This window comes from Macrotis lagotis, chromosome 8 (genome assembly GCF_037893015.1).
Source record: "Macrotis lagotis isolate mMagLag1 chromosome 8, bilby.v1.9.chrom.fasta, whole genome shotgun sequence".
NCBI classification, from domain to species: domain Eukaryota; kingdom Metazoa; phylum Chordata; class Mammalia; order Peramelemorphia; family Peramelidae; genus Macrotis; species Macrotis lagotis.
This window is the reverse complement of record NC_133665.1, coordinates 42,341,572-42,368,637: the sequence shown is the minus strand read 5'-3', so window position 1 is coordinate 42,368,637 and position 27,066 is coordinate 42,341,572. Positions and strand designations below refer to the sequence as shown.

Below are 27,066 nucleotides of genomic sequence, written 5' to 3'. Positions count from 1 at the left end.
TGGTTCTGGCAATCTCTTAAAATGGTACAGCAATGAAATTTACCCTGTTGATTGATCTTTTTTTCACTTGAACAATTAAAGACTATTTTAGGGTTATTGACTTATTATTAATATTATTTTGTGTCAAAGAATAGTGAGGCCTGAGGAGAGGGAGGGAAACGGGGGAATGACCAATCAGAGCTGTCAGAATATGCACATTTATTGATTAACTGCATTGCTCTAAAACAATTGCAATAGTAACATCAAAAATCACTGATCATAGATCACCATAACTGATATAATAATGATGAAAAAGTTTGAAATACTGTGATTACTAAAATATGATATGATATGAAAATATGCTGTTGGAAAAATGGTGCCAATAGACATGTTCAACAAAGGGTTGCCACAAGTCTACAATTTGTAAAAAATATACTATCTGTGAAGCATGATAAAGTGAAGTACAATAGAATGAGGCATACCTGTATTATACACTGAAGTAAGCCTCTTTACCTTGATTGCCCTTTGAAAACCAAGGTTGAGGTTGTTGGGATTTAAGTCACTGTTGTCAGAAAACACCAAAGCTGGTAAGGTCTTGATATCACCTTAGAGTTTAAAGGACTTTCAGGGGTGGCTAGGTGGCACACTTACTTTGGGGGCATAATTGCAATATCAAAACTTTGATTTTAAAGGCAAATAATGAAAATATATAATAAATGAATGGGGAACTTCTTTATAATGATATGGTGAAAAAGACCAGTGAAATACCTAGTAGATACCAACTGGTCCAAAAATTTGCGCATATTGTACCTTTCATTTTTTTTCCCTCTACTGTGCATAGCTGGGAGTGTACACAGTTGCCAAAATGAAAATGAAGTTACAAATAGAATCATGCAGATGCTTGAAGTCACAAAAATTAAATGCACAAATGTTGAGGATTGGACTTTATTTGCTGTATGATATTGTAGAAAAAATGGTGTCATCAAATAGACCCTATTTTAGAAATTTTGTAGTAGCTTTGTACCTATGTAGCCAATCTTAATATTTTCTGCTAATGAAGCTTATACACAACTCTCATTTAGAACTCTTAGTTTTATTTCTCCCCTAGCTCTTATGATAGTTGATACCTGCAGCTAAACTGATTCATCTTAAATTGATCCTTCTCCTTCCCCTAATCCTTTGTAAAGGTCAAGAACAATGAAATCATCTAGAGAGACTGTACTGTATAAGTTGTTCCTGGCTGGTTGCATTTGGGTGTCTGAATAAAATTCAAATGGTAATATAAAAATATGAATATGAGTAATGAGTATAATATTAATATGAGTAACTTAAGTATATGTATCTTTTTAATTTCAGACAATGCAGATGTTGCTTTAGTTAATTTTTATGCTGACTGGTAAGTAGTAGTTTTACTTTTATGCATTTTAAGATTTCTTAAATTTTTTTCTGTTAGGAATGAGTGGGAAATTTTTTTTTCTTCTCCTATTTAGGACCAGCATATACCAGTAAAAGCAGTTTAGTGATTTGTTGATTCAAGGAGGAGAAAAATATCTTCTTCCACTTTTTCAGTTAATAAATTGCACAAAACTCCATTTGGTAAATACAGCAGAAAATAGAAAATATTTTCTGGTTCCTTTTGGCCAGCTAAGGAGAGGAAAGGGAGGTGAGGGGAAGAATAAAGAAAAGAAGTGATGAGAAAGAGAAAGAAGAAATAAGAAAAATAGAGGAGAAAAGGAAGAAGTATATTGAGGGGGATTATACCCTTTTGTGCTTAGATGTCTAAAAGATATAGCTGAAGGGACACTATACTACTCTTACAAGCTTCATTACAGCATGAAATAGCTTCCCTGAGTTTTTTATTGTTTACCTATGTATGATTCAGTTTTTATAGTATAAGTGGTTAAAAGGCAAAGGAAAATCATGCCTATAATTTCTGTATTGTACCTCAAAGTTTATGAAATAATTTTTCTCACAACTTCACATTTAGCTAAGTAGGACAGAGACCTTCATTTTAAAGATGAAACTGAAGGTCAGAGAAATTAGGTGATTTGCTCCAGGCCACAAAGAAGGAGTTGATTGCAAGATGCCTGTCAGAGAGAGGCATGTTCTTAGTCTAGCTCCCATGGACTTGGAGTAATAGAACAATAGAGCAAGTATTCCCACTCTTTTGTTTTAAAGTTTTATTGATGCCTTTCATTTTTATGTTACCTTAATTTCTGAGGGAGACAACTTGGGGGCTCAGTGGATAGAAGCCTAGGCCTGGAGTCAGGAAGACAGTACTGAGTTCAAATCTGATATCAAACACTTAATAGCTGTGTGACCTGGGAAATGCATTTAATTTCTGTTTGCCTTAATCTATTGGAGAATTAAATGGCAGGTTATTACAATATCTTTTCCAAGAAACCCCTTGGACAGTACGGTCCACGAGGTCATAACTAGACATGCCTGAATGAATGACCAACAATTTCTGAACATATTCTTCCTTCTTCCCTGACCAGTGAGTCATTCTTTAAATGAAAAATAATTTATCTGGTACTTATTACATTCCAAGGACTATGCTAATAGACACTGGAGATATAAATAAAAATGTAAGATCTTCCTGATTCTTAAGGATTTCATCTTTAAATTGGAAGAGATAACAAATACTGGAAGTTACAGCACCGGGGTGGGATGGCAAAACCTGGGAATCCTGAGGTTCATTGTTGATCAACTGTCAGTGTTTGGATAGCTGAAGGATATATATACATACACACACAATTTTTTTGCCTATGATGTGTACATTGACAAGTATTTCTATCTAAAAGTAGATTGCTTTTCTTTTGTCCTAATTGGCAAGTATGGAGCTGGTCTGATATAGTAATTTGATTCTTGAATTCTTTCCCTCTATCAACAGATATTGGTACACATCTACTCATATTTGACTTAGTAGATAAATCCTAGGGAGTTATGCTTGAGTCTTATAGCGATTAAGAGATTTAGCACAGGCTCACAGATCCAGTAAGGGTTAGACATAGATTTTGAACCTATTTTGAAATGCAAACCCAGCCCTCTATAATTTTTGTATTAATTATAATTTGTATTTTTACAAATAACTTATATTAAAATCTGGATAGCAAGGTGATAGCTAAGCAGTTTTCTAAAAGCCTTAGTTTCAATTTTATAGGTATTATTGAATGTTACATTGTAGTCGTATCAACAATGCAGCTCTGAAAGATTTTTATTTTTGTTTTCATTCTGTAAGTCTTAGGTATCTTTCCTCCCTTACAAGAAAAACAATCTATATCTTCATATCTATATGTCTCTGTTCATATCTATCATTCATTCTTTTATAGTTATTGAATATTTTTTTAAAAATCAGAGTCATTAGTTATTTATATTTTTTTAAATGTATTATTGTTAATCACTGTGTCACTTTATAAATATCTTTGGAAGCTCAATTGTCTGATTACTGCTAGCATTTGAACACTTAGAAAGGTCTTATTTATGACTTGTTTGAAGTTATGTATTATTACTGACCACCCTTCATGTCATGGTTCTTGTTCTAGTGCACAAGAGCATGCCTCTCAAGTTTCTCTTTTTTTAGTCTCTGAATTCCTTTAGAAAAATATCCAAATGTCTTGAGGCAGCTAGGTGGCATAGTAGAGCACTGGCTGGCCTTGGAGTCAGGAGGACTTGAGTTCAAATCTGGCCTCAGACAAAAACTTAATAATTGCCTAGCTGTGTGACCTTAGGCAAGTCACGTAACCCCATTGCCTTGCAAAAAAAAACAACGAAAAATATCAAAATGGATTAACTCTATTTGAAAATTACCACATTGTAAATAAATTAGTGTTATATTGTTTTCAACATGAATAAACTCACAGTGAATATTAATAACTATAATAAAATCTGAATATTTTTGTTTTTTTGTTTTTACTGTGAATAGGTGTCGATTCAGCCAGATGTTGCATCCAATCTTTGAGGAAGCCTCCAATGTCATTAAGGAAGAATATCCAAATAAGAATCAAGTAGTGTTTGCCCGAGTAGATTGTGATCAGCACTGTAAGTACTCAATCATATTGTTAGTAGCAGGGACCATTTCATTCATTTTAAATGTTCTGTTACAGTGTGTTTGAAGTAGCATGACAGAAAAGATTTTGTGACCTTTTCCAAGATGATAGTGGTTGTTACTGTTTAATTTTGGGGAAATTATTATCTCAAGCTTTACCTTTTATCTTTGTGTAGTATTAAGTTGTGATACAGTTGGATTGGTTTTAATGAAATATGTATATAGATGAGGAAGAGGAGAACTGGGTATAGATCTTGAAATAGTAAGGTTTTACTTGGAGCAGTAATACTAAAACTTACTCATATTTAAAAATAGATTTTAAACTGGATATGAATAATGATCAGACTTCTGGACATAGAAATATTTTTGTTGTTTGTTTGCTTGTTTTGAATTGTTTGAAGTTGTCTATTACCACTGAACACTCTTCATGACCTGGGTCAGGCTCCAGTGCACAAGAGCATGCCTGTCAGGTTCCTCTAACCTTCGGCTAAGAAGTAAGCATCAAGGATGGGAGTAGTACCTGCATTTGAGAACTGTCATTTCTTAGAAGATCCATGTCTAACACACTGCTAATTATCTGCCTCCCACTCTCTGCTTTCTTCTATTCTTGTATTCTGTGGAAAGGATTAGAAATAAAAATACTTGACTTAGAAAGCTTCTATTCACAGTTCTCCCTCACCCAAGCTAATAACTCTCATTTCTAATCTAAATAATTAGACAAAAGGATAGAACCTCTAGCAGTACTATTTCATGCAGTTACAGAAAAGGCTCTTAACCTTCCTTCACTTCAAAGCTTATGGGGTAGATAAGTCACAAGGTCCTGTGAGTTACCAGTTGGATGCTACAATGAACATAGCATTAAAGTTTGTTAGTCTTTTTTTTTTTTTAAGATTTCCCTTGGGGCAGCTAGGTGGCGCAGTGGATGGAGCACTGGCCTTGGAGTCAGGAGTACCTGAGTTCAAATTCGGCCTCAGACACTTAATAATTACCTGGCCATGTGGCCTTGGGCAAGCCACTTAACCCCATTGCCTTGAAAAATCTAAAAAAAAAACAAAAACAAAAAAAAGATTTCCCTCCCAATGCTTAGCAACATCCCTGTCACATGATAGGAGCTTTGTTGACTTGACTTTTCCCTTAACTGTGAGAAGTTCTTTCATTTAAAAAAATGAATGACATGATAACTTTAATAAATTTGTCCATATTTTCTCCATAACTTTGTTCATTTCTATCTTTGCTGTTGGTTTTGGAGTTGCTTTTCTTTGAATGCAGGCAGATGAGTCACCTTGTAGCAGTTGTACAAGTGATCCAGGCAGTGTGCATGATGCATACTTCCCCTACTACCCTTTAAGACAGAATGTTTTCATGTATTTGTGGTAGCATTTTAAAAAATTACATTTTTCAGTTATTTGTCTGTAAAACAATGGTTCGAAACAAATGTGTCTTGGATACCACTATCATATATTATTTTGACTCAGTGTAATCTTAACAATCAGGTCTAAAAAAATAGATTTAGATTCCTTCAGAGATAATATATTCTTTTTCACAGAAGTATGAGGATATCATTTGTCTGGGTTGTTATGAAGTAGTTTCTATTCCATCTAGATAGAAAGAAGAGATTAGACAGCCTCTTAAGGTTCCTTCTAGAGCTGCTAGGTGACCATTAGATAGAGTGCTGGGCTGGAGTCAGGAACTCATCTTCCCAAGTTCAAATCTGGCCATAGACACTAACTGTGAGATCCTGGACAAGTCCCTTAACTTTGTCTCAGTTTCCTTATCTGTAAAATGAGTTGGAAAAGGAAGTGACAAACCACTCTAATATCTTTGCAAAGAAAATCTCTAAATAGAGTCACAAAGAACTGGACCATGACCAAACAATAAGTTTCTTCTGACTGAGTTTGTGACCACGAAAATTCCTTCTAAAATTCTAAGAATCTGTGATTTTTAAATTTATGTTTTCTTATTAACAAGGCTGAGTATTTTTCAAACCATGATTAGTAATTTTTGGAGGTTGGATTTTGCTCTTAAATATTATTATCAATTCTTTTTTACTTTGTGACCTTTTTTTTTAACTGACATGTGGAACATAGGATTTAGAGATGAAAATTTCCCTTGAGATACTCAAGTCTAACTCCCTCCTTTCCTGATGGGAAATGGAGACTCTTGAGAGAGGAAGTGACTAAAGTCATCCTAGGAATGTCTACTTGGTTACCCATTCTCTATCCTTGTGGATATTTCTGCTGAGAAAGAAACTCAAGGGCCTCTCCCTATCAGTCACAGATCCAGGATGTTCCTTCCTAGGAGGAGATCATCATGTCACTTGAACAGCCTCCTTTTGTCAGCCATTTTGGTTTTATTTTGATGGAATAAAACATCTTTCTTTCAGTAGACTTCATAAATGAATATGCTCTTAATTTTTCTTTAAAGAGAATGTTTAGGGGGCATTTTATTTATTTTATTTATTTTTTTTAAATTTATTTTTATTCTCATTTTGTACAAATGTTTTTCTTTACATTAATAAAATATACTTGTTTACAAGTAAACAAAATACCCCTCCCCCCATGAATATAGATAGACTTGCTTGGGCAAAAAAGTAAAGGGGGGGAGAGAAAAAAATTAAAATTAAAAAAAATAATAGTAATAATTGTAGGTATGGCCAGGTGATGCAATGGACGAAGCACCAGCCCTGGAGCCACGAGCACCCGAGTCCATATTCAGCCTCGTAAACTCAATAATCACCCAGCCATGTGACATGCAAGCTACCCGATCCCCACTGCTCTGCAAAAACCAAAAAGAGGGGAAAAAAAGACCCAAAATAAAATAAAATAGTAATAATAGTAGGGGTGGCCGGTTGGCAGACAGAGCATTGGCCCTTGAGCCAGGAGCACCTGGATCCGAATTCGGCCCCAGACACCCAATGATCACCCTGCTATGTGGCCCCAGGCAGGCCACCCAGCCCCACTTGCCCTGCACCCGCCCCCAAATAATAATAACAAAAAAATGTGTTTCAGTCTTTGTTCCAACACCATCAACTCTGTCGTGAGTGGATCACATTCTTTATGATAAGTCCATCACAAAAGTTACTTCCATATTTTTCCAACATTGCCATTGCTGATTGCAACTCTCTCCTTTCTTATTTCTCCACTACTGTGTACTATATTTTCTCTCTCCTTTCACTCTGACTCTGCTGTAGGGTTGCTGAGTGGCGCAGCAGACAGATCCCTGGTCCTGGGGCCAAGAAGCCCTAAGTCCCCATACCACCCCTTAGGCCCAGAATCCACCTGGTCCTCGGCAGGCCATCCAATCCAAGCCCCTTGCAAGAAGTAAAAAAAGAAAATGTGTTATATCTGACCACTGTCCCCCCATGGTCCATCCTCTCCTCCTTTATTCACATCCCCACCCCTTCCCCCTGCTCCCCCCTCCTTCTTACTCCAGTTGTCTCTACCCCATTGAGTATATTTGCTGTTTCCTCTCCTAGCCATCTCTGATGAGAGCAAAGGTTCCCTCATTCCCCCTTGCCTCCCCCCTTCCATATCATTGCAATAGCTCATTGTAATAAAAAAAAAAATCTTATTTGAAATAGCTTGGACTATTCCCCCTCTCCTTTTTCTTTCTCCCATTCCATTTCCCTTTTTTTCTTACTGACTCCATTTTTACACCATATTTTATCTTCAAATTCAGCTTTCTCCTGTGCTTCAACTGTAAAAGTTCCCTCTACCTGCTCTATTAACTGAGATGGTTCATATGAATATTATCAGTATCATTTTTCTATACATGCAGTTCATCCTCAGTAAGTCCCTCATATTTCCCCCCTCTCCTCCAATCTCCATGCTTCACCTGAGTCCTGTATCTGAAGATGAAACTTTCTGTTCAGCTCTGGCCATTCCAAAAGGAACCTTTGAAATTCCCCTGGTTCATTGAAAGTCCATCTTTTTCCCTGGAAGAGGACATTCAGCCTTGCTGGGTAGTTCATTCTTGGCTGCATTCTAAGCTCTTTTGCCTTCTGGTATATTGTATTCCAAGCCCTATGAGCTTCCAATGTAGCTGCTGCTAAGTCCTGTGTGATCCTGACTGCAGCTCCACGATATTTGAACTGTGTCCTTCTGGCTGCTTGTAATATTTTCTCTTTGACTTGGGAGTTCTGGAACTTGACTATAATATTCCTGAGGGTTGGTTTTTTGGGATCTCTTTCTCGGGGGAATCGATGGATTCTCTCCATTTCTATTTTGCCCTCTGCTTCTAGAATATCAGGGCAATTTACCTGTAGTAATTCTTTGAAAATGATGTCAAGGCTCTTTTCCTGATCATGACTTTCAGGTATTCCAATAATTTTCAAATTATCTTTCCTAAGTCTGTTTTCCATATCAGTTGTTTTTCCAATGAGATATTTCACATTTTCTTCTAATTTTTCATTTTTTTGGTTTTGAAATATTGATTCCTGATTTCTGGTAAATTCATCAATCTCCCTGAATTCTATTCTTTGTCTGAAGGATTTATTCTCCTCAGAGAGTTTTCTTATCTCTTTTTCCATCTGGCCAATTTTGCTTTTTAAAGCATTCTTCTCCTCAGTAACTTTTTGAACTGTTTTATCTATTTGATCTAAGCTGGTTTTTAGCATGCTATTTTCTTCAGCATTTTTTTGGATTTCCTTGACTAAGCTGCTGACTTCATTTTCATGTTTTTCCTGCATCTCTCTCCTTTCTTTTCCCAGTTTTTCTTCCAACTCCCTCATTTGATTTTCAAAGTCTTTTTTGAGCTCTGTCATAGCCTGAGCCCAATTTCTGTTTTTCTTGGAGTCTTTAGATGCAGGAGCTTGTGCTTCCTCATCTTCAGACTGAGTATTTTGATCCTTCTTGGGCTCATTTGCAAAATATTTCTCAATGGTCTTCCTCTTGTTTCTTTGTTCATTTTCCCAGCCTAAGCCTGTTTTTTGGGGGTGCTTCCTGAGCTTTTGGTACACTCCCACAAGGGTCTCAGTGTGTGAGGCTCTGTCCTCCCTCCTGGTCTGTGAATGACTATAAGCACCCCTCCCCTCTGCCACGGGGCTGAGGTGGGGGGGGGCTGCTGTTCTATGAGGGGGCCTAGACTGAGATCAGGATCTGAATGTGGTCAGAGCCCCAGAGTCCTGTTCCAGGGGCAGAGGACAGAGCTCTGCAGTCTCTCTTCACTCCCCTCCCTCAGTTCAATGGGCTCATGCCCTGGGGGCTCCTGCTTACGTGCTCCACCTGCTTCTGTTTCCAGGTCTAGGCTGCTGAAAGACCAAGCTGCTGGCTGTGTGCCCTGAGGGCTGGGCTCCATGTGCTCGCTCTGGCAGAGGTCCCCCACTGTTCCCCCACTGTTCCCCCACTTTGTGCTGGTGCTCCCTGGGGTGCAGCTCAGGAGACTCCCCTGCTGCTGTGAGCCATGGCTCCCAGTGCCCTGGGGCTGCCTCCGGGAGGCTGAAGTTCTTTCGCTCTGGTGGGCCGCCTCTCCGACCCCGGGGAGCAGAGCCTTTCTGCTCTTTGCCAGGTTACCTTGAGTAGGAGAACTGCCTCACTGGGTCCCTTTGTGGGTTCTGTCTCTCGAAAGTTTAGAGTCCTTAGTTTATGAGTTTTTATCAGAGAGCTCCTAAGACTCGATCCCTTCATGTTGCCATCTTGGCTCCGCCCCCGGGGGCATTTTATTTTGATACAACATATTTTGTAACAAGCACCACTCCAAACAAAAACCCCACTGAAAAGCACACTATCCTGAAAAGTTAAGCAAAACTACCTATTGGTATTGTCAGTTATTTGAGAAAATTGAGTGATCATGATGTCATATCTGTTCTTTTCCTCAGTCACTTAACTCCTAATATAATGTTTCTTGTGTTGTATTATACCTATAGTTTTTGCCTTCAGTGCCAGCTGCCAAAAGCTTCTAGCTTTTTAAAAATTCTAGTACTCCTGTATTTATCCATGCCCCTTTGATGATGATGATGATGATGTTAGCGATAACTCTATTTTGTGTAGTATAAGAAATAGGACAGGAAATTGTAACTATGATTTGTACTATATTTTAAAAATCTTTGCTTTGATCCTCCTGTCCTTAGTTATCACAGCATATCTTTCTTCCCTTCTTCTTCTGAGAATTGATTTCAAATCTTGGGTGGTGACTTAGTGGCCTAAGGATCTTGGACTAATCACTTAACTTTCTCCTAGCCTCATAATTCTCATATGTTAGGTGAGGGTGGTGAACTAGATTAGGGTTTCTTCATCTTTTTTGATTAGTGGACCCTCTTTCTCATAATTATGTTTTTTAATTTAATAAAATGCATAAGATTTTAAAGGAAATTAATTATATTGAGATTATAGTAATACATGTATTTTAAAGTTCACTCACTTTAGCTTAACAACTGCTAATAGTTAAAATTCTAAGGTCCTAGATCAAAAATTCATGTTTAAACTTGACACTTTAGAATTTATTGTAAATATCAGCTTGGTAGAGTAAATAATGCATATACTCTTTTACTGGGGTACATTTGTGCATACCTAGCTGCATGCTTGCCTATGTGGGCAGGTGGTGGTGGTGGTGGTGGTGTTTTGTTTATTTTTTTTTTTTTTTAGGTGAGGAACATGAGACTAAAAGAATCCCAGGGGAGATATTACAGGAGGACTTAACAGTGAATTTGTGGCAAAACTAGCCTAATTTCTTCATATTCCTTTTTGATGTTCCTCAGGTCATCCCAACAATCTTATATTTGTGGAACATCGTGAAACAGTAATTGATAAATAGTTCACTTGTCTTGTGAAAACTCAACTTGAATTGATTTATTTCAGAGAAAACCTCATAGATGTTCTTCTTAGCTTAGCAAAGTCAGATCAAAGGGTAAGGTAGGCAGGCAGTCAGATAGATTGGGAATAGACTGGGTTTAGTCAAAAAAGTTGAGTTCAAATCCTGACTCTTCTTTACGTGACTTTGGAGAGACAAGTTCATTATCTTCTTATCTAATACCTCCTTTCCTACGAATTGCTTAGTTATACTAGACAGGGAGAGGGGGCCAGAGGAGAAATCTAAATAGGGTCCTAGAGCTATTGTGTAGCACATTAGAAATCACACTGTTAGCAGTTTGATTATGTACTTACTGCCTATAATAAGGTAACTATAATTAACCAAGGCCAGTAAATCCCTATAAGGCCTTAAACCATCTATACTTAGCAATTTTATGTTAATGGTGGCTACCCTGAAATTATGAATTTTAAATATGAATTAGAGGTGTTTGTTTGAAATTATATATATATATATGTATGTGTGTGTGTGTGTGTGTATATATATATATATATATATGATGTCTTTTAACTATGTAGTTTGTATACATGAATTCCCTTAATCTGTCATATTATTTGTTTCTGTAAACATTCCTGTACCTCCAGGGATATAAAGTGGAGTCACATAGATGTACCATCAGAAAAGCTTGAGAAAATGGGAGAAAGAGTCTTAAGGGCTTTCCCTTTTGGAAAAACAATCTTTCTCTACTTTTTTTTTTTTGTCAATGAGCAGTTACATTTAAGGAGAGAATCTGAAATTCTTTTTAGATGAAAAGGGGAACTATTTTGTCATAATTATAACGACTGACTTGACAGTCGGTTTATATGATGAAGGAAAAGGAAGATATTCCCTTCCATTCTCCTCCATTAGAAGGGATCTGTTTTTATTGTAATAAGTAATTAATCTTAACTTATTCCCTAGAGTGACTTCTGATGTTTGTTGATGAAAAGAATGCTCTCTTCCTTCTTTATAGGGGGCACATTCACATTTTAAATTACTTTGTGATCTAAACCTGTGCCACCAGGAAAGAAGTAATCTATGCTTTTGGAGATTTAAAGAAAGAAAATACATAATGGTGAAAACAAAGAAAAAAGTAAAATGTTGAAAAACAGAATATATTCATTCTTCCTTCCATCCCAGCTATTGAAAGCTTTCTTTTAAAGCCTCAACTCAAATGCCTTCTTATCCAAGAAGCCTTTTGTGATCCCTGCAGATTCTAATGCTCCTTTCATGAATCTCCATGGAGGGCATCTTGGATCTCTTAGTTCTCCCATGTATTAATACACACACACACACACACACACACACACACAGACTTTTTAACAATTGTTTGTATCTGGGGTCTTTTTCTCTGTCAGATTAGAAGTGATTTGGGGAAAGTAAAATTTTATTTGTTTTTATATCTCTTATAAGATCTATTTTAGTGCTTTACAATCAGCAAACATTTAATTAAATGTCCTATTAGGCAGTTAAATAGTATACTCGAATCTAAAGTCAGGAATACCTGAATTCAGCCTTCTTCATCTTAGATACTTGCTAATTGTGTGACCCTAGTCAAATCATTGAATCTCTGTTTACTTCACTTTCCTCAGTTATAAAATGGGGATAATATTAACAATACCTAACTTGCATAGTTGTTATGAGAGTCAAATGAAATAATATTTGTCAACCTCTTAGCACAGTGCCTGGCAAATAGTAAACATTAAATATTTCTTTCTTTCTTGGAGTCAGAGACTGAGCTGTAGAGTCTAAACTTTGTACCTATGCTTTGTTATGTACACAGAAGGCATTGAATAAATGTTAATTGGCTTGAATTTTGATAAGATAAAGATCAATATGCCTATTTTTTTAATATGAATCTTTTTTTTTAATTTTCCATTCTTTTAGCGGAAATAGCCCAAAGATACAGAATAAGCAAATATCCTACCCTAAAGCTGTTCCGGAATGGTATGATGATGAAGAGAGAATATAGGGGTCAGAGATCAGTGACAGCAATAGCGGATTACATCAGACAACAAAAAAGTGACCCTATTCAAGAAGTTCACGACTTGGAAGAAATCAAATTTCTTGATGTAAGTTCCTAAAGTAACTTTGTTCAGTACCTACCCTATAAAAAGAACTTTTTCCAATACAAATCTTATTATAACAAGAAAAATCCAAATCATAGTACTTCATCTAATGCCTTCTTTTTTTTTATTCACTTCAACATTTTAGTACAATCAAAAGAATAACGGGTCTTAAAGCTTACTGTAGGATTAAAATTTATTGTAATAGTATTTTATCTGTACTGATTTGACTTTTTGAAATATATTTTAGACAGAAACTATCATTTTACTAAATGAAAAATTATTGATTAAAATGTATAGAGTACATTTAAATCTCACTAATTTGTGTTAATTGGTGGAGTGGGAGTATGAGACTATTAAAAGAAATTCAGATTTTTTTTAACATACATATGACTCAAAGTAGGTTAATCAAAGAAATGGTATAAAAAAGCATCAGAATTAGAGTCTGAAACCTTGTGTTTACATCTTGGCTCTGCTACTTATCTGTGTGACCTTGGCAAGGTCACTTATTAATTTTTCTGAAGTTTTTTTTAATCTATAAAAAGAAGGAACTGTACCCCCTTTTCTCTCCAAGGCTCCTTTTTGCTCTGAAGTCAGTGCTCCTAAAAATATCTTATGTAGTTTCTTTATGAATCAGCTTTAATGAATTAGAGTAACTTGTGATCATTTGTTTATCACTTATTTATATTTAAGTATTAATTTGAAATGATGCTTGACAGCAATTTATCCTTTTAGATATTTTAAGTGTTTTCCCTTCTTTACACTATTAATTTACCTTAAAATTTATTTTTTCCATCATAGATTGTATGAAGATCAGTTGATACATATTTAAGTGCTTACTATATGAATTTGTACTCAACCCAGTCTTTTTCAGATCATCTTAAATTTTAAATTTGTGTAGTTTCACTTACTGAGGTTTTATTATATTTTAAAATGCATCCAACCCAAAGATTAAAATAAAATATTAAATGAAAAAAGACTTGCTAATTTAAACATTTAAAAAAAATAATCCGGTCTATAGCCTGAAGAGATTATGGAAAAGGGTAAAAAACATCACTTGTACAAAAATATTTCATAGCAGCCCTATTTGTGGTAGCAGAGAATGGAAAATTAAGTAAATGTCCTTCAATTGGGGAATGGCTGAACAAACTGTGGTATATGTACATCATGGAACACTATCGTTCTATTAGAAACCAGGAGGGATGGGAATTCAGGGAAACCTGGAGGGATTTGCATGAACTGATGCTGAGCGAGATGAGCAGAACCAGAAAAACACTATACACCCTAACAAACAGCAACGTGGGGGCATTGATCAACCTTGATGGACTTCTTCATCTCATCAGTGCAACAGTCAGGGACAATTTTGGGTTACCTGTGATGAAGAATACTATCTGTATCCAGAGAAGAACTGTGGAGTTTGAACAAAGACCAGACTTTTAGTTTAAAAAACACCTGATATCTTATTATGTGATTTTGCTGTCTTTTATACTAAATTTTTTTTCCATTAAGGATATGATTACTTCTTCATCATGTTCAACTTAGATCAATGTACACCATGGAAAAAATGTAAAGACTGACAGACTGTCTTCTGTGGGGGAGGGAAGCAAGATTAGGGGAAAATTGTAAAACTCAAAATAAATAAAATCTTTCCAAATAAAATAATCCTTTTGACCTCTCAAAATAAAATGATGTGAAAATAAATTTAAAAAATTTTATAGTTGGGGGTGGCTAGGTGGCACGGTGGATAGAGCACCAGCCCTGGAGTCAGGAGTACCTGAGTTCAAATCTGGCCTCAGACACTTAATTACCTAGCTGTGTGGCCTTGGGCAAGCCACTTAACCCCATTTACCTTGCAAAAACCTAAAAAAAAAATTATAGTTGTCATAAACATATTATTTAATCAAACATTTTTTCACATCTTGAGTTTTAAGTATTTGAAGTTCAATTTATATTTAGTTATATATATTTTTGGAAGCATGGGTGATAGCTATACCTATTACAGCTATAGCTATAACTGAGGAAGGGATATAGGAATAGTGTTATGTTAATAGATCATGTGAGCAGGGTAGAGAACACTTTATAAAGAACATTATGTGCTATGTTTTATATTTGTAGCGCAGTAAAAGAACAATCATTGGATATTTTGAACAAAAGGATTCAGACAACTATAGAACCTTTGAAAGAGTAGCAAATATTTTGCATGATGATTGTGTCTTCTTTTCTGCATTTGGGTAAGTTTATTAATGTTGCAATTTGTTTTACTGAAATGACCTCATAAATCCCATATCACTCTGAGTTTTTGAAATGTGAGTTTCTATTAAATTTTAGCTGCTGTTGAAGGGCATTATTATGTATATCTAACATAATTGCTTTTTTCTGGAGCTTCAAGGAGGCTCAATCCACCATTGATTAGAATGCATCAAAGTATTCTACCTAACTGATTTCCCAATAGATCAAAATCTAAAGGATAGACTGAGGCCCTATAGTAATGGAAAAATTGAGGTTGATACTAGAACTCCTTAATAGATAAGGCAAAGTAATATTCAGAGAAAAGGGATAAAAGGCACCCCTCAAACTGGAAAAGTTAAAAATTCAAACCTTGGAGTTAGAGAAGAAAGTAATCATAGAGCAATTTAGAACCAGAATGCTCAGAGCTCAGAGAAGGTTCTAAAATAGGGGAACCAGGGTAGCAAACCAAATAGCTAGGGGGCAAACTGACAAATAATTGAAAGTTGAAACTCTCAACACTGTTGTCCATGCTACTATCTTAAAACTAGCAATATTGCAAAGATTGCTAGCTGCATAATTTTGATTTTATTATTGCTATTATCAATAATCATCACCAAGATTCAACCCCAATATTGAAGATCCAAAATGTTTATCATCATTCTCTTTTTTTATCCTGTGAAAGATGAGTTTCATGCTTTTTTTTTTTCATGGAACTTGAAGACTACCCTTGCTTGCTATTGCAAGATATGAAAGAATTTGATGTCTAGATAATCCTAAACTCTAGTTTCTGTTAGAGTTCTAATAACTCATGGACAGAAAAGGGTATGACTCAAAACACTAGTCATATCTGAGAGCTGGTCACTCCTATTTGTACTCTCTAGTTAGGCAAGGCTTTCTTACAAAACCAGACCACCTTGCTCCAACCTAAAAAAGGTTACCTCCAAGGCAATACTATAAAAGGGCATGAATGTTTTAAGGAGATAAAAAATGAGATGGCTCTAACCCAGCTTCTTCTTTGAGGAGAACTCTTTGTTCTTTGCTTAATCTTGCCTTACTTTCAACTTTTCAGATCTCAACTGAACATGTTGATTACAGTTCTATATTTACTCCTTTGTCTACCTTGTTTCCTTTCTATGTTTTTTCTTCCACCTCTTCTTGATCTGGCAGCTACCCTGACCCTTTTCTTAACCTTTCTCGAACTCATACCTCTTAATATCCTTGGTCCCCTCTTTCCCTAACAAAGCAGTTGTCTAGCCCTACTTAACCCCTAGGTAATAGATCTTAAATTATTCCCAGTATTCGGTGATCTGATCTTATACACTGAACCCTTAGAGTTTTTGTAAAGTCTTGTAAAGTCCTTTAGATAATCTTAATCTCAATCTCTATGAGAAATTGGTAAAAATCCTTTAAAACAAGAATATTCAATTAGATAACTTTTAAGCTCCCTTCTAATGCTAAATCTGATTCTATGATCTCCTGATAATAAACAAACCTGTATGATAAAACATTTTGCAGTCATATGGTAACCTAGCCCTGGTAAGAAGAGTTTGATGTGGGATTCAGCATGAATTAGAAAGCAGCATTTTAATTAAACCTCTGAGTTAAGACCTTGGTTAGATTTAGTTATGATGAATAACTATATAGAATTAATATATAATTACACAAAGAATTACACTGAGCCTAAGAATTCTAATTGAGTGTAAGTGAAGAGAGAGTGCATGGGAAAGGATAGTCTGTAAAGACATGAATATGGGAAATGGATTGTAAATTTAAAGAACAGGAAGTAGATAGGTATGACTGAAATGTAGAATCTATAAAGTGGGGAATAAAATAAATAAGTGTGAAAGGTTAGACAGGAGTCGAGTCAGATTGTTAATGTGAAATTTAAAATATCATTGGAAGCCATGGAAATTTTTGAACCAAGAAGTTAATATGGTCAGAACTATACAAAGGTAATTTTGTCAACTGTGTGGTGGATAGATTGAAGAAGAAGCACAAAAGGAAGAGGAGGGCAAATTAAATGCTAAAACTAACACTGTAGATATAAATTTTGATTTATAGTGATGATGAAAATATAATATATATTAGTTTAAAATTTATCTTTTCTTTTTATGCATTCTTTACTTTCATAAAAAAATAGTCCTTTAGATTGTGGGAAATCTGGGACACTATTACACTGTTGGTGGAGCTGTGAATTCATTCAACCTTTCTGGAGAGAAATTTGGAACTATGCCCAAAGGGCAATATCACTACTGGGTCTATACCCTGAAGAGATGATGAAAAAGGGTAAAAACATCACTTGTACCAAAATATTTATAGCAGCCCTGTTTGTGGTGGCAAAGAATTGGAAATCAAGTAAATGTCCTTCAATTGGGGAATGGCTTAGCAAACTGTGGTATATGTATGTCATGGAACACTATTGTTCTATTAGAACCCAGGAGGGACAGGATTTCAGGGAAGCCTGGAGGGATTTGCATGAACTGATGATGAGTGAGATGAGTAGAACCAGAAAAACACTGTATACCCTAATAGCAACATGGGGTGATGTTCAAACTTGAAGCACTCACTCATTCCATCAGTGAAACAATCGGGAACAATTTGGGGCTGTCTGCAAAGGAGAATACCATCTGTATCCAGATAAAGAGCCGTGGAGTTTGAACAAAGTTCAAGGACTATTCCCTTTAATTTAGAAAAAAAAACATATCTTATTGTCTGATCTTGTTATCTCTTAGACTTTTTGTCTCTTCCTTAAGGATATGATTTCTCATCACACTCAATATGGATCAATGTACAACATGGAAACAAAGTAAAGACTGGCAGATTGCTTTCCGTGGGGTGGGGGGGGGAGGGAAGTAAGATTGGGGGGAAAGTTGTAAAACTCAAATAATATCTTTAATAAAAAAAGTAATAAAAGAGGAAAGTAATAATTGTTAGATAATATGGAAATACATGCACATACTGTTGAAAGAACTACCAATTAATATTATGCCCCCAAACTCATGACTTAATAGCAATACAAACATGTGCCAATCAAAAAAAAACTAGTCCTTTAAAATTGCATTTCAAAGTTACAGCATAATCATAATTTAAAATGATGGGTATCTTAGATTGGGAAATAGTTAAATCGAGTTACATGAATTTAATGGAATATTACTGTATGGTAAGATGATAAATATGAAGAATACAGAGAAAGTGAGAAGACTTAAATGAGTGAGCAGAGCCAGGTAAACAGTTTATACCAAGATGACAACAGTAGAAATGAAAACAAGGGAAAAAAATGAGTCAGAGGACATAGATTCAAATCCTTCCATTGACACTTCTTATCTGTGGGAAATTAGGCCTACTCATTTGTAAAATGATATTGACTGACTGGTTGACCTTCAAGGCCCTCCCAGCTTTAGTTCTATGTTCTATAAATACTGCATAATGCTGATGAACAAGTCTGATCCCAGAGAAGATACAATTCCATCCTTTCCCTTCATTGAAGAGATGGAAGTCAGTGATCAGCACGCTCATTTGATGGGTTGGTTAGTCTTGCTGAACTGTTTCTCTCTCTCTTTTTTTTTTTATCATTTGTTACAAGGGAAATTCATTTTCAAAAAATTATTTATTTATTTATTTAAGGCACTGGGGTTAAGTGACTTGCCCAAGTTCACACAGCTAGGCAATTATTATGTGTCTAAGGTCCTCCTGACTTCAGGGCTGGTGCTCTCTCCACTGCATCACCTAGCTGCTCCCAGGAAATTCTTTGAGTAGGGAAGTGGAAAGAGAGATCTATTTGAAAATTAATATAAAAACAAAAGATTAATAAAAAAAATTTAAAAGGATTGTAGACAAATTTTAGGGGATTGAGTTGGGAGGTTTTTTTTTGGTAATTTTATATTGGTTTTTTTTAAATGTTGTTTATATGTTCTCTGCCCCCCCAAAAAAATCACTGTTAATTCCCATTAGAATCCTACCTTGTAAAAAAAAAGTCTAATCAAAGAAATAGAGCACATTGGCTATGTCTGAAAGTATATGCCTCGTTCAATATCTATGTTCCCTTCTCTTTTTGCCTGTCAGTAGACGATATACTTTTTCATAAAATTTTCTAAGGTGACTGTTAGTGACTGCATTGATCAGAATTCTGAAATATTTCAATTTTTTTCCTTTATGTTATTGTCATCATCATATAGGTATTCTGGTTCTTTGTCTCCCTCATTCAAGATTTCACAAGTTTCTCAGAATTCTTCATATTTGTAACTTCTTACAATTCAGTAATACAGAACAATCAGCTGTTATTGATATCACTGTTTATTACTCAATTTGATGAGTACTCATTTTTTCTATCAAGTTTTTATTATAAAAATGTGCTATTATAAATATATTTTTATTTGTGACTCAGTATTTGGCCTTCTGCATATATGCCTAAAAGTTGCATTTCTAGATAAAAGTATATATATATAGTTGATGATGATAATGCTGTCACCAGCCTTACTTTCTCCTCTGTGCCATCTGGGTCCAGTGACCAGGTAGGAATTAGGAAGACTGAAGAGACAATTAGGGTTAAGTAACTTGCCCAAGATCACACAGCCTAGTGTAAGCATCTCATTTGAACTCAAGTCCTTCTGATTTCAGAGCCGGTGCTCTACTCATCATGCATCCAGGTGCCCTTTATAGTTGAGTGATTCTTTTCAGAATAATTCCAGGGGTGGCTAGGTGGCGCAGTGGATAGAGCACTGGCCCTGGAGTCAGGAGTACCTGAGTTCAAATCTGGCCTCAGACACTTGAAATAATTACCTGTGTGGCCTTAGGCAAGCCACTTAACCCCATTTTTGCCTTGCAAAAACCTAATAAAAAAATTCCAGGTGCTTTTCGAACTGAACTAATTCACAACTTCATCATTAGAACATTAAAATTTCTTTCTTTCCATAGTGGTTTCTTCTTTTGGTAAAGTACCTGATCCTAATCTTTGTCAATTGAAGAATGGACCTTACTATATATTTATGTGATTTCCATCTTTATCTTTGTTATCAGACTGAAAAGATTCTTTCCCCTAGTTAATTGTTTTGTTTCTAAAGCTTTTTAGGTTTATATAATTAGACTGTCTCTTTTATCTTTTATGGTAATATTTTCCCTTTCTTTTTTTTTTTCTTTTTTTTTTAAGGTTTTTTCAAGACAAATGGGGTTAAGTGGCTTGCCCAATGCCACACAGCTAGGTAATTATTAAGTGTCTGAGGTCAGATTTGAACTCAGGTACTCCTGACTCCAGGGCCGGAGCTCTATCCACTGCGCCACCTAGCTGCCCTAAAATTTCACCTTCTTTACAGAAGAGTCTTTCTCTAACCATAGTTGAGTAAAATATTTCTACTTTAATTTTTTTACACATTTATAATACATAAATTTAGGTTATTTAGATGTAGAAAATTATCATTTATACACTCAAAGCTTATTGTATACATGGTTTAAGATGTTTAATTAAATGAATTTTCACCAAACTGCTTTCTCATTTTCCTAACTATTATTGTCAGAGAGTCCTTATTTCAGTAGTTTTCATATTGAGCTTTACTTTAAGGTAGAGGTTTTCATTTTACTTTTTTTCCACATTGTAATATAACCAAAGTTATTGAAGTTTTGTTATTGATTTATTATCTTCATTTTCTTCTTTATTCTTATTAGGTCTGTTTCAAAACCAGAAAGATTTAGTGGAGACAACATAATTTACAAACCACCAGGGGTAAGTTTATTAGAAAAGTGACCTGCCGCTTATTATCTGTAGTATTTCAGCTCTTGCCTCTATGAATCATTTGTGCATATAAAAAATTTCCAAATAACTCCATTAGTTTTGTCAGTAAATTTTTGGAAGGAAACCCAATTTTAAAGCACCTATTTTGTTTCCAGGGACTATGTCTTTTGGATAGAAGGTTTACAGAATTGATGAGAGAAAGGAGACCTTTTTATTTAGTTATTTAATTCAATATTGCTAAATAGTATTCTGTTGGACTAAAATTTAATGCCCAGGAAGCAGTTACTAATTTATATGACTTAATGGAGCATATTATAATAAGTAAGTTAAAACTAAGAAATTTAAAAAATTAAATATTGTTTTAAAGAAATTTCTTTACTTTGAAATGAATTATTTACCTAGAAATGTTTCATTTTTCTTCCTCTTTATGAAATTTCTTACTTGCCAGGGTCTTGGCCACAAGGAATTTTGTTTGTAGCATAGCTTAATTACATTGTTTCCTTTGACAACTGATGTTAGTCCAGAATTAAAGTCATCTGAGAAAGTGAGATATTAAATATAAGATACATATATTTTAAGTTGATAAGGTAAGGTAAGGAAATCTCATTGTTTCAAAAAAACCTTTTTTTTCCCCTATGGGGTTTCAAACATTTCAGATAAGTCAACTATTTATTTGAATTGTATTTTTTTTAATATCACCATCACATAAGGGACAGGATTTTACATATAGTTGGTTCTTAGTTGTAATAGTGATAATAGCCTGCATTTATCCTTTTTAAAATTTTTTATTCTTTTAATAGCCTACATTTAGATAACACATTACAGATTACAAAGTAGTTTCCTCCCTACATAGAGAAAAAATGACTTGTACAAAAGTCATTCATTTAGTATTTAAGCCAAGTCTTTAATCTAGACTTTCTGACTCCAACTTCAGTGCCTTTTCTGTTATGTTTTATATAGTTTACAAATATGTGTAGACAATACTTCTATTTTTTTAAAGAATGCTTTCTCTTGGCAGTTACAGTGAATTGTAATATTTTATTTTCTTATACAATGCCTACATTATTGAGCATGTAGGCATTTCAGTACATCCTTGATAAATAATTGAATTTTAGCAATTAATTGATTAAACGTGCCTTCTTAAATCTTTGTTGTACTTTCCAAGTATCTGCATGAAATTATTCCCGAAACTTTGGTTCAATTTCTTTTTCTAACAGGAACATGCTCCAGATATGGTATATCTGGGATCTCTAACGAATTTTGACTTGGCTTATGCTTGGACTCAAGATAAATGTGTTCCTCTTGTTCGGGAAATAACATTTGAAAATGGAGAGGTATGGAATTTTTAGCATTTTATTTTTAATTTATATTCAAAAGCAAGGTTTCTGTATCTCTCAAGGTGCAAAAATAACTCATTTATGTGCTTTTGTAATTGAAGATGGAGGAAAAGAAATTAATGCCTTTATGACCCTCCATTCCTTTTATCACAGATAAGTCATAATAAAAATGAAACCTCTACTAAAGTCTTCCTGATGCTTCATCTTAGATTTTTCTAAGTCTGTTAGAGGAGAGTTTAACTAAGTCCAGCAGGTCTTATTAAGTTGGAAATGATGGTGGTAAACTATATGCATCTAGGGACTGGCATATCTAAATGAAAAGGAAAGATCTATCACCAGAAGACTGACTGTTAGAGGAAATAATTTTTTTTCAGCCGCAGCAGCTTCTGAAGAACTTCTGCCAGGATGAGGAAGGGTTGTGAGCTACAGGGATGAAAGGATTGCTGACAATACTGAGATCACAATAAATTAAAATATAGATCTAAGTAAAAATGAACATGACTGGAAATCTAGGTAAAATTATAAAAAAATATTCATCTAGTGCTTTGTGGTTTATAAATTGCTGTCATAGCATTATCTCCTTTGAGATGGTGCAAGTGGTATCTTTGTTTTTTTTAGATGGGCAGAAGCTTAGAAAGGAAAAATGCTTGCTTAAGGTCACATTCTAGTAGTATCTGGGGATCTTTTGACTCTAAAACCAGTGGTCTTTCCTCTATATCAGATGTTCTTATGATGCCTAAGGAGAGATTTGAGGAGGTTAGGTAACTTGTTTGGGGAGAAAAATTTTCATTTGCTTTTTGTTTGCTTTGAAATCATACACAACCACACACTCTCCAATTGAAGATATAATCAAAGTAATTACTTTTTTGTCCCCTACCCAATCTAAAAATGCACCAAAAAAAAAACACAACCCATCTAAACTCTTGAGTCTTTTACCAGTGTAAAACAAATCCCCAAAGATCCAGAAATGTAAATGAAGTAAAGCTTGAAAGAGTAAACTGGTTTTTCAGTCCAGTTGATTCTTTGTCTTGCTTTTCTTATCCCATATTGTGAAATACATTTATTTCAAATAAGTGACTATTTTGTACAAAGTAACATGACTCCTAAATTAGGTCATATGTAGTTGCTGAACCTTTCAGAGGCCAAGAGGATGGGACCAAGAAGCCAACCCAGAACTCATAGTAGATAAATTATGAACTATACCAATTCAATAAAATGTCTTTTTAAGCTATTAAGATTTAATGAAACCAAATTAAATAATCCATTTTGTTTGCTATAAAGGCATTTTTACCTTCGCTTGAAAGTCATATGTCTTCAAGTTACCAGATGCATTAGCAATTAACAAACAAGTTTTATAAATCCTGAGAACTGTTAGCTTATGAAAATCTCTTGTAATCTTTTGAGAAGCTTTTAACTCCTGGATAAAAGTGAAAGGTCCATAAGTTTAGAGCCAGAATTGACTTGAGGTCATACAAACTAACCTCTTTATTTTATCATTGAGAAAACCAAGTTTCAGAGATATTAAGTACCCAAGATCTTAGAGGTGCTCGGTGGCAGTTTTGAATCAAGGTTTTTTGATTCTGAGCATTCTTTCTGCTGAACAGTTGGTATTTGTATTTCCAGATAAAAATCATCTTTTTTCCTGTAACTTATTTTTTCTTTTAATTATTTAGATGCAATACTGTTTGGGGTGTGTGTGTGTGTGTATGCACATATAAATGTTAACATGCATATATCAATACTAATTAATTATTAATTAATATTAATGTTATTGATTAATATATTGATATGCATATATAAATATTAAGTATTATGATTAATTCATTGTTAGTGCTATCTTTAAGCAAAATGTTTTTTCTTGTTTATTTCTTTGAATTAATACTATAGCCATGTCTACGATCTTGATTGCTATTTCCTTTTTTTTATTAGTTCAGCCAAGGAAAAATAGGTTTTTGCTCTAGCCTCTTAATTTTAACTCTGTATGAGTTTTTATGTTTCAAGTGTGTTTCTTATAAACAACATATTGTTGGAGTCTAGTTTTTTTATCTATTCTTTTTCCATTTTATTAATGAGTTTGTCTCATTCACGTTTACAGTTTTAATTGCTAATCATATATTTCTCTTTATCCTATTCTCCTAAACTCTCAGTTAAACTTAGTAAGTATTTATTAAGTACCTACCATGTTCCCAGGCATTCTATTAATTACTAGGCATACAAATAAGAAAAAGAGAGACAGCCCTTGCCCTCATGGAGCTTACATTTTAACGAGGAAAGACAACACACACACACACACACACACACACACACACGGAAATTGAAAACCATAGTGGGAGTGGGGGGGCAGGGTTCACAAGGAGTACTTTGTTCTGAGTGGTTAAAACCAAGTAGAGCTTGTAATGATTGGTTCTTTTCTTTTTAAGCCATCTTCAGTGCCTCCTTACAGAGTTTAAAGTTTGTTATGTTTATGACGAATCTGCTCTTCCTGAATCTGCTCTTCCTTTTATTTTCGTTTTTCTCTCTCATTTCCCTATTGGGTTGAAAGTGTTCCTATACCAAATTGTGTGTGTGTGTGTGTGTGTGTGTGTGTGTGTGTGTGTGTGTGTGTGTACGTGTACAGATACATGCCGTCCTGATTTTACCAGCAGAAAATAAAATTTAGGTGACTCTTGATCCTCTATACCTTCCTTGTTTATATAGACTTCTACTTGTACCCCCTGATAATCCAAGGCATTTCCTGGCTCTTCCTTCCCTTTTCTTACCTAGTATATTTTTTCTCCTTTACTTTCTATTCTTTTAATATCATTAAAAGCCTATAAAATCCACTATTTGTCTTAACTCTCTATATAATCTTTAATGAGAGTGGATTTCTGGGGGTTCATTTCTATCGCTTTCCACTTCCAATTAGTATGCATATACTTTACCTTGTAAAGTTCCTTTTGATCACTCATATTTATCTTTTATGTTTCTCTTATTTACATTGTTTATATTTCAAAGTTTCTACCCAGCTTTAGTCTTTTCATCTGGAATGTTTTGAAGTTCTCTATTTCATTAAAGATAATTTTTCTCCTGGAGGAATTATATGCAGTTTTCCTGGGTAAATAATTCTTGGTTGCAGGTTGCTATCTTTTTGCCTTTTGAAATGTTGCATTCTGTGTTTTCCCCCTCCTTTATAATGGATCTTGACTAATGATATTTGAACTTTCTTGTAGTATTTTTTTATTTGACCTGGGAGCTCTGGATTTGGGGTATGACATATTCCTAGGAGTTGTTATTTTAGAGTTTCTTTCAGGATGTATCTGGAAATTCTATGTTCACTTTGCTGTCTAATTCTGATATATCCAGGCAGTTTCTTTCATAATTTTTAATATAAAATTCAAATTTATTTTGTTTTCAGATCTGAATTCTTTTCTTCCCATCTCTTCCTCTCTCCATTGAGAAAACAAGAAAAATAAAAACCCAGTTAAACAAAATAAATGCCCACATTTTCCCACATTAGTCATGTCCTTCAAAAATATCTGTCAGCCCTCAGAATCCATTACCTTTTTGTCTTGAGATGGGCAACATGTTTCATCATGAATTCTCTGAAATTTTGTTTGTTTCTTGCGTTGATCAGAGTTCCCAAGTCTTTCTCTTTCTTTTTTTAAATTAAATTTCAGTTCTGTATTCTCTTTTCTCCTTCTCATTGGAAATACAAGAAAAATAATTAGGGACAGCTAGGTGGCACAGTGGCTAGAGCACCGGCCTTGGAGTCAGGAGTACCTGAGTTCAAGTCTGACCTCAGACACTTAATAATTACCTAGCTGTGTGGCACTGGGCAAACTGCTTAACCCCATTGCCTTGCAAAAAAAAAAATCTAAAAAAAAATTTAAACAAAAGAAAAATTATTGAAAATTATTTGAAAATGTGCCATGCAAAATAAATTCCCACATTGGACATGTCTCCCCCCCCAAAAAAAAAGAAAAAAAAGAAAGAAAAGAAAATGTACCTAAAGTATGCATTCTTATTGTGTCATTTCTATATATGGAAGTGAATTATAGCATGACTTTGAGGTAGTCTAGTTATTCTTAAATTTGCTCTTATGTGTTTTCCAGTTCAATTGTTTTTGATATGAAATGTTTTACTCTTCTATTTTTTGATTCCTGTATTTTGTATTAAGGGGGTTTTTGGTTGCTTTTCTCATGGAGTCATACTTGGATGACATTTTGTATCCTTTGTACTAAGCTATTAATTCTTTCCAGGATTCTTCTTCATACATAGCTCTTATTTCTCTTTTGATTCTTTCTTCTAGCATTCTTATTTAATTTTTAATATTATTTTTACTTTTTCATTTTTCTTCATGTTTCTTCAAAGAATTCTAAATGTTCTTGTGTCCAGGGTATGTGTGTGTGTGTGTGTGTGTGTGTGTTTAAGGCTTTGCTTATTCATGTTTTAGAATTATTCTCTTGTATTCTTCTCTTACTCATTCTTCCATTGGGAATTTTTATTAGGGCCAGACTTTGTTAAGTCTTGCTGGTACTGTCATGGGTATATGGTTTTGGTTTGTCCTTTTCTAGAGTCCTGCTTCTGTTTTCCTGGTATATTTTGCCTTTTCAGCAGACCCTGTGTGGTCCAATCAATGGCACAGTCTGATCGCTGTCATTCCAGAGCCTGGTTGGGTCTTGACAGTAAAGCTGCAGGTCTGCAGAGTGGAGCTCCAGAAAGGGTAGAATTTGTAATCCTAGTAAAGAAAGTTGATCTTCTTGAGTTTTTCCTTCTTTAGGTCTTTTATAGTTGATGAGGAAGCTCAGTTATACTGCTTTCTCTTACTCTGCCATCTTGCCTGGTTTTTCAACTATATCCTGCCTTCTGTTAATGTAAACAAGTTTTGCTTGATTTTTTTTTTTGTCAAGCATAAGCAAA

The 27,066-nt window shown here is 34.7% G+C and overlaps 1 protein-coding gene across 3 annotated transcripts in view; it reads left to right on the top strand.

Moving 5' to 3' along the window:
• Positions 1 to 27,066, top strand: part of ERP44 (endoplasmic reticulum protein 44) — a 137,964-nt gene that overhangs the window by 56,501 nt on the left and 54,397 nt on the right. For all 3 annotated transcript variants that reach the window (XM_074196735.1, XM_074196734.1, XM_074196736.1), the window contains exons 3-8: positions 1,336 to 1,375; positions 3,905 to 4,020; positions 12,698 to 12,882; positions 14,992 to 15,107; positions 20,764 to 20,821; positions 22,048 to 22,164. In XM_074196735.1, coding sequence (XP_074052836.1) covers positions 3,921 to 4,020; positions 12,698 to 12,882; positions 14,992 to 15,107; positions 20,764 to 20,821; positions 22,048 to 22,164 — 576 coding nt within the window. In that variant the 5' untranslated portion in view covers positions 1,336 to 1,375; positions 3,905 to 3,920. The remainder of the gene's footprint in view (positions 1 to 1,335; positions 1,376 to 3,904; positions 4,021 to 12,697; positions 12,883 to 14,991; positions 15,108 to 20,763; positions 20,822 to 22,047; positions 22,165 to 27,066) is intronic.